At 40.4% G+C, this 18,112-nt stretch overlaps 1 protein-coding gene across 4 annotated transcripts in view; it reads right to left on the bottom strand.

Moving 5' to 3' along the window:
- The window catches only part of SNTG1 (syntrophin gamma 1), a 339,536-nt gene that overhangs the window by 96,582 nt on the left and 224,842 nt on the right, over positions 1-18,112 (bottom strand). For all 4 annotated transcript variants that reach the window (XM_089517284.1, XM_089517286.1, XM_089517285.1 and 1 more), the window contains exon 12: positions 16,288-16,417. In XM_089517284.1, coding sequence (XP_089373410.1) covers positions 16,288-16,417 — 130 coding nt within the window. The remainder of the gene's footprint in view (positions 1-16,287; positions 16,418-18,112) is intronic.

Below are 18,112 nucleotides of genomic sequence, written 5' to 3'. Positions count from 1 at the left end.
ACTAGAAAGCTGGGCCAAAGCTAACAAAATGAACTTCAACATGGAGAAATGTAAGGTACTGCACTTAGGGTGGAAAACTAAAATGCACAGATGGGGGACACCTGGCTGAACAAGACTACATGTGAAAGGGATCTAGGAGTCCAAGAAGACCACAAGTTGAACATGAGTCAACAGTGTGATGTGGCAGCTAAAAAGACCAATGCAATTTTAGGTTGCATCAATAAAAGTATACTGTCTAGATCAAGAGTAGTAACAGTGCCACTATATTCTGCTCTGGTCAGGCCCCACCTGGAATATTGTGTCCAGTTCTGGGCACCACTATTCAAAAAGGACATTGAGAAATTGGAGCGTGTCCACAGGAGGGCAACTAAAATGGTGAAGGGTCTGGAAACCATGTCCTATAAGGAACAACTTAGAGAGCCGGGGATGTTTAGCCTGGAGAAAAGAAGGTTAAGAGGTTATATGATAGCCCTGTTTAAATATTTGAAGGGATGTCATATTGAGGAGGGAGCAAGCTTGTTTTCTGCTGCTCCAGAGAACAGGACCTGGAACAATGGATGCAAGCTACAGGAAAAGAGATTCCACCTCAACATTAAGAGAAACTTCCTGACAGTAAGGGCTGTTCAACAGTGGAACACACTCCCTTGGAGTGTAGTGGAGTATCCTTCCCTGGAGGTCTTTAAATAGAGGCTGGATAGCCATCTGTTGGGGATGCTTTGATTGAGATTTTCTGCATTGCAGGGGGTTGGTCTGGATGGCCCTTGTGATCTCTTCCAACTCTATGATTCTATGATTCTATGAATAGTATTCATAAGGCAAAGATTGGTATAAAAGGCCCAGATAACTCCTGATTATCTAAATAATCACTGCAGAGTTGCTTATTGCTAGTGTTCTATCAGTTTCTTGACTCTTAGCAGAACTCCAAACAGATGGCTAACCAACACAGCTTAGAAACAGAGAAGATGGAAAGCTATTTCAGCTACATATACAACATTGTTCTGATTCTTCTGACATCTGTCTAAGATCTGAGCAAATAAAACTGCCTCCCTTGCTACATAGTTTGAGATAAAGTGCCTCCTGATGATGTTCCTAACAAACTTCTAACCACAAAGAGGTTTTCCTTTTGAATACTTGGAAGATATTTGACAATAGGTCCCCCCCATCCAAATCTTAAAGAAGATTTGTCCTATTCATTAGGACAAACTAGAGCACTGTACTAATCTACCAGGGTTATCAAAACTATTCCATCTCAAAGCCAAACAGGAACCCTGAAGAGAATGGTTGCAAATAATCAGCATATTCCACCACTATCTGGAACTGAAAATTCAAACACTCCAATACTTTGGCCACAAAATTTGATACTGGCCAGAAATTATCAGAATTTATTAGATTTAAAATGAGCTACTTCAGCAGTGGTTTACCTTCTTAACCTAATAGGAATCACCATTTCCTTTATGGAAGCTTTTTCCACATTTTCATGTATAAAAAGCTTTCCTATCCTTATTTAACAGTGGGAATTTGAAGGCTCAAGTAATGGTTTTCTAGAATATAAACAAGGAGGCCTATAACCATCTGAAAAAAACTATTCAAAACAACTAGCTGACACATTGGTTACCAAGAAAAATTCCAGTATCATTGCTATATGATAATTAAATATGGATTCCTAAGTACAGTCATAGTTATTACCAGTCTTTTACCAAACATGCTCAAGTCATCAACATTGTCAACCAGAATACTTCAGAACAAGTGGGTTGAGGATGGTCAGGATAATAATTTCAGAGACACTATTTCACTGCCTCATTTCAAGTGGAGACCAGAGTGTGGGAAGAATATCTGGCTGAGATATTTCAGAATACTGTCTGGATTTAGGCTCTCCGTAACTTACAATTCATCAAAATTACAAGTACCTTAAAGGAAAGTACCAACCAAGTCCTGAAATAGACAGACCAAATAAACTGGTTTCCGGCTGTGTTCGAGATGTAGCATTTAGATGATGCACATCCTGAGTGTGGCCAGAAACTGCACCAAGACTGTGTCTTTTACAAAGAACAAGGCCAAAAAGGAGTATCAAAATACAGCTCCTTTTCCCAGTCCAGTTTGAAATCATGGCAGCAGCCCAAATCAGGGCCGGGTGTGTGCAGTTGCCACAGCCCTGGCACGAATCGTACTAGAGCAACTCTGTGCCAAAATTGTTACCATCCCGTCCCCAACTGGAACATCTCCCATTATGAAAAAGAAGGGTTTTTATGTAAGAACAGAAGGATGGGATGGTAATGATCTGGGCATGGAATTGTACAATAAGACACAGTCCCATCCCAGTCTCAGCCTGTGCCCAGAATGGGAAAAGGCAGCTAGTGGGATAATCTTCTGTGTCTTCCTGCATGGAAGGGAGTTGGACTGGATGGCCCTTCTGGTCTTTTCCACCATTAAAATTTTATGAAATTAATTAAATAATTTAAAAAGTTAAGAATCTAAGGGTCAATCTACCTATTACTTTTTATCTTTTATGCTATATCAGTGCATTTGACTCAGTCCAGATCAGGATGCTTTGCCTTTGATGACTGTGGCCTCAATGAAGATCAGCACCCATACACCAGCAATTTATATTGCCAGAAAGTGATTCACTGATATAAAGAACCAAGGCCCAAGTCAGAGTGGCATTTTGTGTTGGCCTGGGCCTGAACTAGGGTTGCCTGAGGGCAGAGAGTTTACACGCTCCAAGCCCTTCTCGAGGCACCCAGGTGCCATCTTGGCACATGCCTGACCAGAAGGAGCATGCCATGATGACATTGCTCATGTGCAGCGTCCAAATGGTACTGCACATGAGGGACATCATAAAGCTGCATTGCGGCCCTTATGGTATCCCTGTAGCACCAGGAACTGGAGCCATGTTTTGTGGCTCCTTTTTGAGCAGGTTGGGGGCATGGTGTTCAGTTGCCACATCCCCAACCCAGCTCATCCCTGTCGGGCTGTATGTCGAGCCCCCAAGACTCATTCATGGCTATTTCAACTGGAAAAACACTATAGATTCAAATGATTCAAATGTGTTTAGCTTTGGGTGTCACTTAACAAAATATACAAAGGAACACATTTAATGTGCCAGAATGGTAATTAAACAAAAAAGAAGTGTATTATTTTTGGAAATAACATTTCCACACTTTTCAGCAGGCTATACATAGCAGCTACTGTTATCTGCTGTGTGACAGATTAAATGAAAGAGCAACATTTTCAAAAATCATGTGATGCCCACTGTATCAAACAAATACAGCCTGATATATGTGTATATGAAAGCAAATTTTCACCTCTTTGAAACATTCTTGGAAGAGTACTGCTTGATATAGGACACTCAATTGAGGATGACTTCCTAATGCTCTTTTCCTTTTTCTTTCATGCTACTATTAAAAAATGTCCTTGAAAATATCATGCTACTATTTCTGGCAAATGATAAAGTGAAGAAACATTTCTTTATCAGTCCTTATGACACTTGTAGGTGATAGATGGTGAGTTTACTTCTATATGAAAGCCTAGCTTTCTCTGGCTTTCGGTAAGCCATTGCTCTCTCTTACAATATTGATGAACTATACCAGGAAATCTTCACTTCCAATCACAACATCACAAGTGGCTTACAGTCCCTAAAGTGTTGCCAGAAATTAGTCTACATTTTGGCAAAAGAAAGCATTTTACAACAGAGTCTCCACTCCCCTCTTCACACCCCTTGTTTTTAACTGATAATGCTTTACATAAGCTAACATAACTAGTATAGAAATTATTGCTTAAAATCCAGTATTTATTGCAAATGTATGGGCTGAATACATATCAGTAGTAGTGTTTTTCAAGTATCAACCAGTCATTTAAGTACATTGTTTTGAACTGTCAGCCAGCTTTGATTGCCACTAGAAATTATCCCCCCCCCCCCCGGTGTGAAGTGTGGTGTTGGCAGCTTTTCCTCCTGCACATGTACTGAAGTAATGATGCTCAGATGAGAACTTCCATGGGAAAAGACATGTCTCCATTTATTATGCCATCAAAATGACTGTCCATATGTCCAAGAAAGAACTGAGGCAATGGAGCTGGGTGTAGAAATTACAGTAACCTCTTTTTATTTCAGAATCTCCCAAGAATATACTCCTGACCTGTTATTGTTGTTTAATCATGATTGGTTCTGGTAATTCACCCTTAATGTAGCCATGGCAAGAAGTTCATCATTTAGACACTAGGGGGAAAACTCTTAATCTGTATAGGGACAACTACTTTCAAATCCCAAGGCTTTTGGACACACTGGATGAGACCTAAACTGACTTGAGTCATTATCAGATTATCAGATTCCTCCAGTGGTGAAACATGGGTGTGATGGGTCCCCACCTACTAAGTGGGCCACTATCACATATCTCTCCTTGGTTTTCTTCACCAGCAGGCTGTCTGCCACCCTTCTCTATGGCTCATATTGCAGCACTGAATGCAGCCACATCTCCCTAGCTAGACACTCCTGGTGCTTATCATTTCTGGAAGGTCACACTGATTGCTTTTTCCTGCCAGTGCAAGGAAAGAGCTGGTGGTAACAGACATCACTGATGGACAGTGAATATTCATCCTATGCTTCACTATTTGTTCTGATGATATCATTCCTCAGACTGCAGAAAGTGCTTGATCAACTGCTGTTTTGACATGATGGCAGCAAATATTAAACATATCATGCCCCTCACTTTAAATGGTATTTACTATGACAGTGGAGCAGGTAGCATGGTACCCACAATGCCTCCTTCTGAAGAACGACTCTGTACTCTGAGGACATTGGGGGGCACGATGGTTTGGGAAGTCATGGGGAAAATTAATTAAATAAGGCAATCTGGGAGGGGAAGGAGGAAGAGAAAGTGAAGATCTGTTTATATCTTGTTGTGTTATGTTTCGTACTGGTCCAGGTGTGAAACTAAAAATTTAGAGCTACATACTGTATATGACAACACTGAACATCAGTTGATACTGATTCATTACAATTACAAACTCCACTGGTGCATTGGTCCTTTGTTCCCTGAGGGAAATGATATTTTTTTGAAAAAAGATGTACTGTGAAAAAATATGAGGATTTAAAACACCTACTCACTTCATGTACAATTAAATATAGGATTTTTAACACTCTGAAAAAAATCCAGCTGCATCAATTACACATGCTAGCCAGTGTCCCCAGTTAGCTGAAACATCTGTCATCAGTCACTTTCACTATAATGAGAGTACAAGTGCAACTTTCATGAAGAACCTGCTGCATATTAACAATACAAGCAGCCTGGAGAGTCCCACAGATGATCTACTAGATTGATCAAATACACATCTGTTTGCATGTCATTTTCAAAATTGCTTTTCTTTTCATGTCTAAGGCAGCTAATATTTCTCCCTTTCCTAAAATGCATCAAATTTGCATGCTTCTTCTTACTGGCATTTTTGGTTATGGTTTTTAATATGCACACACATTGTTTATTCACCAGAATGTTAATCTGTTATTTGAATGGGGACTTAAATAGAGCATGGTACAGTAATTGAGATGTCCATTTCACGTAGAATGTGAATATCTTTCTTTATCATGCTCAGCATGGTGAGAAAAGAGAATCAGTCTTTGGCAAATGAGAGGAGCCCAAAGCTTCCAGTTAACCCAGACCTTAAATGGGGAGATAAGCAATAATGCTCTTCACCAGCACAAAAAATCCATCTCTTTGGTGCACTTCTTGGACACTTCTGTGGTTTGAGCATAGGACCTAGACTCTGGAAATCAGGTTTTGATTCTCTGTTCAGCCATGGAAAATCACTGGGTGACTTTAGAGTTAGGGTTAAGGTGACAGGTTTGCCTTAGGGTTGCCATAAGTCAGAAATGACTTGAAGGCACACAACAATAACAACCTGTGAACTATTGGATTACATTAGCATCTTCTTTTCTTTTTTCTTTTCCCTCTCTCCAGCTCCAAGCTTAAAGGTCATAACTGGAATGACAGCATTAAGCCCAAGATAATCTTGTTCCTTGGGAAATGGTGAGCTTCACAATAATGTATTTTTGGTTGACCAGTAAGTTCAGCTGCATGGGGTGAAAGAATTTATTTGAGCAACCAGTTATAGATCCCCTGATGTTGATTAATTTTGACTCTTAGTAATAGGTAAAGGTATTCCCCATTGACAAGGTTGCCAAGTAGTGTCCGACCAAGGGGGCGGTGCTCATCTCTGTTACTAAGCCGAAGAGCCAGCGTTGTCAGAGACTACTCTGTGATTATGTGTCCAGCATGATTGCACAGAATGCTGCTTAACTTTCTATGGGAGTGGTACCTATTTATCTACATGCATTTGCATGCTTTCGAACTGCTATGTTGCTAGAAACTGGGACTAGTCAATCTTGTAAACAGAGTCAGTGTCTTAACCACTTGAGCCACCACATCCCTTTATAGAATGCATTGCATGATTGTGGAAAAATAATGTGGTGCTGTGAGAATCATGGAGAAACTTCTCTTACGTACCAGCCCTCTTATGTACCAGCCCTCTGGCATTTTTTTTAAAAGGTGTACAACAATGCATAGCAAGTATATTTCTATACCACTTATCAGTGCACTTAAGTGGTTTACAATGTGTAAGCTAATTGCTCCCAACAAGCTGGATATTCATTTTAGCGACTTCAGAAGGATGCAAGCCTGAGTCAAGCTCGAGCCCTTGGCTGATACTGAACTCGCAACCTTGCAGTTTGTGAGTGAGTGGCTGCAGTACAGGCATTTAACCACTGCACCATCAGTAGGAAGCAGATCTCACTGAATTTAAGGATACTGCTTTTTAAAAATATGTTCAGCTGACAGAGTAAGAGCTTGGAAAGGTTACTTTTATGAATATAATTATCAGACTATTCCAGCCAATGTGCTAACAGCCTATGCTGCCTGGTGGATTGTAAATTGTAATCTAATAAAAACAGCTTTTCTAAGTACCATTCAGGATTTCACTCTAAATAAGGACAAAATGGCAAATCTATGCATTGTTCTACACCTTCAAAAGTAATGCCAGACCAGGATGTTAGTGGGTAGGGAATTATGTAAAAACACCCCCAAATTCCCCCACATTAAAAGTGCATTTGGTGGAGGTAATTGGCTGTTCCCTTTTATATTGCTTGAACATGGAAGCTTATAGATGGAACTGAGCATCCTTAGAGTGTTGCCATTTCTCTTGATGACCCAAACAAAGGGCATGGTGGGAAATGATTACTGTCTTCCATGACAGCGAAGCGGACACCCCACGTACACAGCAAGCCTTAGTTAGGAATTGCAAAACAAGAAGAATGCTTCACACCTTGGGACAGATTTATGACTCTGAGATAGTTTGCAGAATCGCAGGCGCCAGCTTTTCCGGAATCGATAGCCTTTCCCATCAAAAAGGCTGACCATAGATCAAGCAATGTGTAAATTTGGTTTTGCTTTGAAGTAGGAAAACATTTTCCACTCAAGATAGGGCAAAAACCCTGTAAAAAGCCCTGCCAGTTCTTTGTTCTTTGTTCTTCACTGGAGCTCAGGCAGGCATTCTGTCAGCTTGTGTTCCGATGTAGTTCCACCCCCCCCCCTCTTTTCCCCTTCCCTTTTCTTGGGTTCTGCTTTGAAATACAGAAGGTGGACAATCGTCTGAGTTTTGATGCAGTTCCAACTCCCTTCCCCTTTCCTTTTCCCATCTCCTGTGTTCTGTGTCAGAGCCCAAGCAGGCACTCTGTCCGTTTGTGGTCCGAGGTAGTTCCAACCCCCCCCCTTCCCCATGTTGCTGCTTTACTTTGATTCCTTTGATTCCATTGCAGGTGAGTATTACCGTTAGAAAGCCAAATATCCTCTGTCTTCTTTTCCTCCCTTTTCCTTATTCTTTTGAAAAGGCACTTCAGACTTTAGAGAGAGAGGGCTGCTCAAAATTAAGCTATTTTTTCTTTAGATTAAATCTAATGTGACTTGAGAATGAACCCAATAATTTAATAATTTTAATTATTAAATATCAGTGCTACAATCAGCCCTCTGTATCCATGAGTTCTGCATCCAAAGATTCAACCATTCACAGCTTGAAAATATTATCCACCCCACAAAATTTCCAAAAAGCGAACCTTGACTTTGCCATTTTATATAAAGTACACAATTTTACTCTCTCTGGCGTTTCTTTGTGAATGAAGATTCAGGAAGGACTCATTCTGCGCTTTCTACAAGTGCATTGATTTTACTACACCATTGTATATAATGGGACTTAATGAAGGTGAACTAGGTGGTTCTTCCTGGCTTCTAAGGTTATAGTATTAAATGAAGGAGATGGTAAGTGGGGACAGGAATTTTAGAAAATGAAGCATAAACCATGACTTCCACTTTTGATTACTGCATGGTCACACTGTGTCTTATGCAAGGCAAAAGAGCACATAACATACGGCAGAAAGGGATCATTAGGTCCACTTATGGGAGTCACAATGACAATAAAAACAACCAAGCATGTCTAATTTAAGTATATTTGAGCTATGTTTGAAAAATGTCAGTTTCTTCTGCTAAGTAAATAATTAGCTTATAAATGTTAATTTTATTCTTTTTAACTCTAACAGTGTCAGTCTAGGGTTGTAAAAAGTATTCACAAATCTTCTCTCTCTCTCTGGGAAAAAGCTGAAAAAAGTCAACATCAACAAGATTTTTTGTCTCTATGAGAGAGCGCAGATTCTTTTTGTTTGTTTGTGTTTTGTGCCAAACCGTATTTTGCAGAAAATACATTTACTTTTCACATAGAAACCATCATATATTGCATAAGACTTTCGGAAAACTCAAATATCATGAAAATGCACAAAATCTCGCACAATTTCTCCCACTGGGAGAAATAGGAACACAATTATGTAAGATTTACGTCTCTAGATTGGTCCCATGCCATGCCAAGGTACTGAGTTCTCTAAGTTGCAGGAGATTTGTTCAAAAATGTAAGATGAGGCAGCATTTTATGTTCTTGATATCTAATTGAGAATTCTTTTTATAAAAGAAAACACAGTTCCATAGACCTAAGCTACAAAGCTTTTGAAAAAGTAAAAATAATGGGATAACTTATCCTACAACATTTTTAAAGTGGGATAGGTTATTTGGCCCTTTCCATTTCCACCCTAAACTTACTGTGGTTGCTTTCATATCCTTTATTTTGCCTCTTTTCTTTTTAAAATCCAACAGCAGCTACTATCATATACTTATTTGCTTAGGAATTCAGTTTGCCAGACTAGAAAAAAAGCACAACTAGAGGAACATGGCTTTTACTCAGAAAGTCAAGATAATTTAGCAGAAATGTCACCTTGTCTCTTATTGATTTAGCTACTTGGATTGCTTTCAGATCATCTATGTACAACAAAAATTGAAGATCTACTGAGGCCCAAATTTCTTGCTGTGACTCTGGAGCAAGCTACAGGTAGTCTCTGACTCTATCTTGCCTGTAATTTATGGATCTTAACCCTAGATTAGCTGGCCTGCAAGGCTTTTAAATGATACCTTTTCAGACCTGTGGAGGATCTTCTGATACTATTTTATCCTGATTTGTTCTCTCTGTATTTCACAGTGGCATGGAGAATCCATCTCTGTATCCCAGCAAGTTCACATGTCTGAATCTGACACTATTTGCCAAGAGCAAATAAGGATGTAATTCAAAACAGATTCTCAGATATGTTGTACTTCAGTTTGCTTGACTGCTTTCAGAAGTCCCACAATTGTTTTGGCATTCTGACACTACATGTCAATGAAACTGCAACCATTGGTGACCTAAGCTATCTTGTACTGAAATGGTACAAAAATTGCTAACACCAACAGTATTCATGCCAATAGGTATCTTGAAAAAGTCAGATGAATCACAGATATATCTAATTACAATTTGCTGTTGCTAAACATTAATGCAGTTATCATTGCTTGTAACTATGTAACTGAAATGTCCTTTTTGCCCTTAAATATCTCTAAATGGCCCAATGTTCAGTTCCTGATTATTCTGCCAAATATGCAATTCATACTGCTGCAGCTTTTAAAGAACATTATGTTAGATTACAGAGCAATTCTGCATCATACCAAAAGACATTATGGAAGATGAGGGAACCAGTTACAAGAGAGAGAGAGAGCACGCAAATGTCATCCTGCCAGGCCATTAACTACAGGCATTTAAGTTTATGACATGTCACAATAAATGTCATAAAGGAACCACTTTGCCACCCCACTCCTTTTGCCCAGCCTCAGGAGATACTGTGCTAGCAGTGGCATATGGTACCAAACAGAACAGCCCTAGCACTGCGGAGAGGAGGTGATCTTCTGGCACAGTTATAAGAACCCAAGCTTTGTTGTACCTCACTGTCTAATTTTGGCTATGAGGTACATTTGGCTATGGAGTACTTAGAACAAGGTTGGGATTCCCATGGCCCTCAAGGTATTGGAGTGCAAGTCCAAGCAGTTTTAGCCAGCAGAGTTGGAAGAGGTAATCTGGAGCTCTGGAATTGGGTGTCATCATTATGCTGGTAATACCCAGCTCTATCTCTCCTTCACAACTGATGCCAAACAGGCTGCAGTATTACTGAGTTCTCATCTGGATGTAGGTGAACAGACTGAGGCTCAATCCAGACAACATGGAAGTGTTGGTGGTCAGTAGGAAAAACAACCTAGGATGGGATCACTGCCTGTTCTGGATGGGGTTGCACTCCCTCTAAAAAAATCAGATTCATATCTTAGGAATGGATCCAGCTCTGCTCCTGGAAAGCCAGCTTGCTATGGTGGCCAGGAGCGCCTTTGCCCAGTTTCAGCTAGTGTACCAGCTGCTGCCTTCCTTAGGGAAGGCAAATTTAGCCATAGCCTTAATTAGTTCCCGGTTAGACTACTGTACTGTGTTCTATATGAATCATGTTTGGGAGCTGCAGCTAGTGCAAAATGATGTAGCCAGACTGGTGTCAGATGTGCATTTTAAAGACCATACAACACTAGTCTTGCAAGAACAGCACTGGCTTCTAATTTGCTTCCAACCTCAATTTGAGGTGCTGGTGTTGATCTGCAAAGCCCTAAATAAAAAGGGGCCAGGATATCTGAAAGACTACCTCCTCCCATAAGAGCCTGCCAGAAAATTGAGATCTTCAGCCCAGTTTCATCTCCTAACACCTCATGAAGTTAGGTTGGTGGGTACACCTAACAGGGCTTTCTCTGTAGCAGCACCTTGACTATGGAACTCTCTATCACAGGAAGTTAGGCTGTTCTCATCTCTTCTAAGCTTCCAATGGGCAGCCAAAACAGTGCTGTTCTGCATGGAAATCAATGATTGAAATTGCTGTTTTTAACTGTTTCAAAACTGGATTCTAGGGTGCGTTACAGACGGCCCAGAAGGGGCCATCTCGCGCCACCGCTGGTTGCAGCATCCGGGAATCGCAGCAGCCAAACAGCACAGTTCCTGGACGCTGCCAAGAAGGAGTGTGAAAATCGCGCTCCTTCTTGCTCCCCAGAAGAGACGCTGCAAGGCGCTAGCCGTGCACTTGTGGCATCATTTCCGGGGTGCAACGTGCAGACGCAGAGCGTCATTACGTCAAGATAGCGGCGGCCGTGTGGAACGGCCACCGCCATTTGTTACGGACTCAGTCCGTTCTAGGGTTAGGGGCATCTGGAAGAGACACCCCTTTCTAACCGTAGCACGGACTGAGTCCGTCCTAGGGTGCCCGTTTATAACGGGCCTAGGATTGTTTTTGGATACTTTTAGGAGTTTTTAAAGAGTATTCTAATGAGTTTTAAAAAGGGTTTTATATTTGTATTGTTTTAATTTGTTTTTATATGTTCATGACCTTGGGAGAACTTGTGGGCTGGGAGACAATACATAAATACATAGATCAATGAATGAATGAACAAATGAATAAATAATTGCTACTCAATATCATCTGGAGGTCTGCATCATTCCCACTCTGATTTAGAACAATTGTGAGTATGGAGTAGAGCACACTGAAGCTTTCATGCCACATTGCCATAGGTAGTACAAATCTCTAAAACTAGACTTGATTATAAGAGAATAGATGGGTTGTCATTATTTGTGTTGCTTCAGCTTAAACTGGTTCATAAAACCAGAGTTCTGGTTAAAAAAAAAACACCTGGATTGCCTTCTTCCATTTTTTACTGACTATGGAGAGCTAAAGCTGAAATATTTTAGGGTATCAAATACTTATGATCTTCTAAACATATACCACATAATGCTACTAGGATAAATAACATTTCAGTTGATAGCAGAATGGATTCATCTCTCTCTTCCCTAAATCTCGGGGATTCTGCTGATTCAGCAATGTCTTTATTTAACTCCACTCTTTCCTCAACTCTCGACTATTTTGCCCCTATCTCTGTACACACTTCTTCATCTAAGACTAGACCTCAGCCCTGGCTTACCCCCAACATTAAGATTCTCCGGTCCTGCTCTAGAGCGGCCGAACGTCTTTGGAGAAAGTCCAAAGAGTGGGCTGATTTTATCCATTTCAAATTTGTTCTTTCTTCCTTCTCACGCGCCCTCTCTATGGCAAAACGGAATTATTACAAATCATTGATCTCCACCAATGAGAGGCGCCCGCAGCGTTTGTTCTCCATCTTCAACTCGTTGCTTAAACCTCCCTCTCCTCCTGTCTCTTCATCATTCTCTCCTAATGACTTTGCTAACTATTTCATCTCTAAGATTACCACTATTCGCTCTGAGATAGTCCCTCCTGATTCTTCTTCTGCTCTTAATCTTCTATTGCCTTCGCCTAACAAATTTTCCGTCTTTCCTCCTGCCTCTTTGGATGAACTCTCTACACTTCTGAACTCTTCCAAACCTGCAACCTGTCCTCTTGATCCAATTCCTACTCCTCTTCTAATCTCTATAGCTCCCTCCTTTCTGCCCTCGCTTCTCCATATCTTCAATCTCTCTCTCTCTCTACAGGCTCCTTCCCGTCGGACTTCAAACATGCTCTCATTTCCCCAATTCTGAAAAAACCTTCTCTTGACCCATCCTCTTTGTCTAGCTATCATCCGATTTCTCTTCTCCCCTTTCTTTCTAAGGTTTTGGAACGGGTTGTTTATTCGCGCTCTCTTAAGTTTCTTGAAACCAACTCCATCCTTGATCCCTTTCAGTTTGGTTTCCGCCCAAGGCATTCCACAGAAACAGCTCTCACTAAGATCTCGAATGACCTTTTACAGGCCAAGGCTAATGGCCTTTACTCTGTTCTCATCCTTCTCGATTTGTCTGCAGCCTTCGACACTGTTGATCACTGTCTCCTAATTGACATACTCTCTGACCTTGGGTTCTCAGACTCTGTTCTCGACTGGTTTAGATCTTACTTGTCTGGCCGATCTTTTGCAGTAGTTGCAGGTGGTCAGACTTCTTCTCCTGTTCCCTTATCTGTTGGAGTTCCCCAGGGCTCTGTTCTGGGTCCCCTTCTGTTTTCTCTCTACACACTGTCCTTAGGAAAACTCATTAGCTCTTTTGGCTTTTCCTACCATCTGTATGACACCCAGCTGTATCTTTCCGCCCCTGACCTTTCTCCGAGGCTTGAACAGAAAGTTTCGTCTTGCCTCACAGCTGTCTCACAGTGGATGTGCCATCGGCGTTTGAAGCTCAACGTGTCCAAGACGGATCTTCTTGTCTTTCCTCCTAAGCCCACCCTTCAACACTCCTTTTCTGTCTCTGTGGACAACATTTCTATTCAACCAGTCCAGCAAGCCCGTTGTCTTCGTTTTATCTTTGACTCTTCTCTGTCGTGTATCCCTCAGATCCAGACCACAGCCAAGGCTTGTAGATTCTTTTTGTACAATATTGCCAAAATCCGACCATATCTCTCCGCCTCTACTGCCAAGATCTTGGTCCATGCCCTAGTGATCTCACGACTAGATTACTGTAACGTCCTCCTGGCTGGGCTTCCTCTTTCTCACCTCCGTCCTTACTCTCTGTCCAGCATTCAGCTGCATGCATTATCACTTCCACCCACCGCTCTGACCACATCTCTCCTGTGTTGGCATCCCTTCACTGGCTCCCTCTCCCTTTCCACATTCAGTATAAGCTCCTGCTGTCGACATTCAAAGCCCTCCATGGACTGGCCCCTCCTTACTTATCAGACCTTCTTTCTCCTTACCTTCCCACTCGGGCCCACCGTTCTGGTAGTCAAGGGATCCTGTCTCAGCCCAGGATTTCCTCTGCCCCATCTCGGATTCACCCCTTTTCACTTGCTGCCCCTCACTCCTGGAACCTTCTTCCACCACAAGCAAGAGCCATTACTTCTTTAACTAGCTTCAAAACGGTGTTGAAAACCACCCTGTTCAGAGAAGCCTTCCCAGGAATTGCATAATTGTCGCTTACCATCTGATGTTCTTTTGTTGCCTGTTTATCAAACCATTTCCTGTATTGCTATGTATTGTATATGTATTATCCTACTTGAGAGTATGTATTTTCCCTGGATGAAGATTAACCTTCCATTCTGAAGCCAAGCCCTCCCTCCAGTCCATCTGCCTTGATCCAGGCCTCGGAGGTAGAGAGGAACTGCTGGACCTCTTACCCTTTCCCACCACCACTCCCTTCTCCTTCTGTGTCATGTCTTTTTAGATTGTAAGCCCGAGGGCAGGGAACCGTCTAACTAAAAAGATTGCATGTACAGCGCTGTGTAAATTTACAGCGCTTCATAAATAAAGGTTAATAATAATAATAATAATAATAATAATAATGTAAGGGAGTAATTACTGTAATATAAAATATTTTTTAGAACAAATTAAAATTAGTATTAAATAAAAATTAATAATAGTTGCATTTGTCAAAATCATAGTGAGGGTGACAGCTTGATGTAGTAATACCACCAACATGGTAAAAAAAGAGTGATTGAATTTACTTATATGATTTAGAACTTTGTTTCTATAACACACTGATTTTTCAGTATTGCCATCAGCTGAACAGGTTCTGCAACTGGATGTAATTTTTTATGAGTTACAAAGTTCTTCAGTATGCTCCCAGCAATAGAAATGAAATTAATTCTAGATGCATGTGGAAGATATTACAGATTTAGAGAATTCAGTATGTTAGGAAAACTAAGGCGGGTTACAGACTGCCATTAGGGACGCACTCCGCGCGTGCTAGGGTTAGGAAGGGTTGCCCCTTCCTAACCAGCCCTGTTCCCAACACGCGCAGAACGCGTCCTAAATGGCAGCACCCATCCACATGGGCGCTGCTATTTTTACATCTTGGATGCACAGCGTCCAGGCGTGGCGCACCGGAAGTGACGCCACAAGTGCGCGCTTCATGCTTTGCAGCGCCACTTCCGGGGGCCAAAAAGGAGAGCCATTTCGGTGCTCCTTTTTCGCTGTGGCTGGAAGCCTCGCGGTCTGGCCGCTAGGGCTTCCCGCTGCAGCTAATGGTGGCGGCAGCAGACCGCCCACTTTAGGGCGGTCTGTAACGCACCTCAATTAATGTAGGAAAAATAATACTGGTAGAATTCAGTTTTCTTCATTTATGTTAGATTTGTTCTATAAGAAGCCTCTCTTTCATAAGAAATCTCTACAGACAAGAGGAAACTAGTCAGAAATCCTAACAAGAGTCCACAGTGATGACCAAAACTACATGAAATAAAAGATAAAACATTATTACATCAAATTTTGACATGTATTTTAAAATATCAAAATTAAAGATACCATCTGTGTCAAAGGCAGGGAGAGAGGGGTTTGGGAGAACAAAGACACCAGAAACTGGATTAAGTGGGTTACAGGGGAGCAGGAAGATTAATTATATCAGAAGTTCTGCAGATACTGAAGGAAGACTACAGAAAGTAAAGAAACTGAAATGATCTCCACTTTTGGTCTTTAAGCACCTTTTAGATCCAGCTCAATATTTTAACTGAAATCTGCAACTGTAGGAAAAAAACATGGGAATAAAAATGGGGCATTTGGAATTCTGCTTCAGAGAACATGTTTATTATTGATGTGTTCTCCCTTTCTTTTGTATCCCATCAGCCTTTTTTCCTGCTTGGCTTTCTTGAGTATGGCTGGTATCACAAAAAGAAACTAATACTGATAGTCATAAACTGAACTATATAGCTATAGGGGAAATTAATTTTTTTTCAACATGTTTTCAAAATAAAATCTGAATTCAAGATAGACTTGTGTGAACTTCTCTGGGAAAGCCTTTGACTACATATTCTCTGGGAAAGCTTCGAGCATAGCTTATGCACAGATAATTCTGTGTTTAAACTGAAGAGGCCTTTATGAAGAGACCTTTGTGACAGTTGGGCTCAAATGTAACTGGGAAATCTGACAAACTTCTCAGAGCGATACTTACATTGTGCTTTGTGAGGTTGGAAATATTTGTTGCTATTGCTTGTAGCCAGTCGATACAGTCTTCAGCAGAGAGACACTGAATTATCCCACTACAAATGCCATCCACAGCAATTACTTGGAATGCATTTTGCCTATAGACACATCATAATAGATCAGGTCAGGAGACAAGTACATGTACATCAGCATTACCAGCTTAATAATATTAGTGGAAAGGCTAAAAAAAAAATTCCTTCATTTACCTTTCCCCTACAATAAAAGCCAGCCATTGAACATTTACTGTTTCTCCTATTTTATGAGTCGTTTCTTTCTATATTTAGCTTTCATACAGGGCACATCTCCAGAAAAATCCTGGCAAAATCTGTAGAAGAAGCTGAACAGAGATTGCTCACACTCTTTCTTAATGCAAAACACTTGAAAATGTATTTGTCTGGCAGAATCTAGGAGCTGCCATTCATGCTGCATAGTGCTTCTCACCAATTTTGAGATCTTCTGACCAAACTATTCAAGATCAGAGTCATCCTTGTCATTCCTGGGTAATTTCATATTTTCATACAGAACCCATGATATATACCACAAGCAAAAAGATGTAATTTAGCTTCTACAAGAACTAATAAAATGGAGGTTTTTGGACACAGAGCATTGATTTCTACATCATTACACTTAATCAGAACCTTATCACATGAAAAAAGAAATCCAAAATGGAGCTGGAGAGTAGCAGCTTTCTCCTTGCCTCTCCACAGTTGCCAAAGGCCCAGTCTCATTCTCTGCCTTACGCACTACATCAGAAAAGCATGTCTTTTGTTTTGTCATGCTGAAAAAATCCATTTTATCAAAAGTTATGCTTTTATGAGCATCTCTTTTGGGAAAAGACTATAAGTGCTATGACAGCAGGAGAAAAATGTTTCTCTCTGGCTCTTTTTTGGCTTTCTGTTCTCGTGCAATAAGGCTTATACTTCTTAAATAAGAATGAAGTGTATTTAATCAAATATAGGTTACATTGATATTTTTGTCAATTTCCCTGGGAGCATGGCTGATGGATAGCTGTAAATGGTATTAAAATACATACAATAAAATGAATAAATAAATAAATAAATATCTTTGAACATCAGGTGTCAATGTAGTAAAATATTTTTATAACATTGGAAGGAACTCAGATATTAGAAAATGCATACAGTTGGTCACATGAAGCAACTAAACACAATGGAATCCTAATGTCTTGTTAGAAGTCAGTTTCACTAAAATTCACAAAACTTTTCTTTAAAGAAAAAAATAAACAAATTTGAGTAATAAAATAATAATAATACTGACTTCCTACATATCACAATATAAAAATATTAAAGCAAGAGGCTTCATATTGGTTTGCTCTACTGAATTATAGATTTTGTGTATTTCAAAGAGGAAGTACTCCAAAAACTACTTAGCTGAAACGTTGGGCAACTCCAAATTGATTTGCATAACTTTAATGATTTTCATCTTGCACTTTTTCAACATTTAGACATATATAAAACAAAATAAAACTGTGTAGCTCTTCCATCAATATAAAAGGAGGTTGCACAACTTTTCTGTGGCAGTGGCATGCTGCAAATCTACACTGCCTGCCTGTAATACACCATATACTGATTTTCAGCCTTCAAAAGACAAATAATTACGAAATCTACAGAAACACCAAGTATTCAGTATCTTTAGCTAACAGACTTTTTGGCACCCAGCCTGAAAAAGGTTAATGGAACTAAGTTGCTTCAGAGTTATAAGAACAAGACTGTATTTCATGATCTAAATTAACTCTGAGTTTACCAGATTAGAAGCTGTGCAATGTCTATCCTTTC

Source organism: Sceloporus occidentalis, unplaced genomic scaffold (genome assembly GCF_023333645.1).
Source record: "Sceloporus occidentalis isolate IW3139 unplaced genomic scaffold, rSceOcc1.0.p SCAF_3, whole genome shotgun sequence".
In the NCBI taxonomy this organism is placed as follows: Eukaryota; Metazoa; Chordata; class Lepidosauria; order Squamata; family Phrynosomatidae; genus Sceloporus; species Sceloporus occidentalis.
Note: the sequence above shows the minus strand (reverse complement) of the source record. Positions and strands in the feature narration are given on the sequence as shown.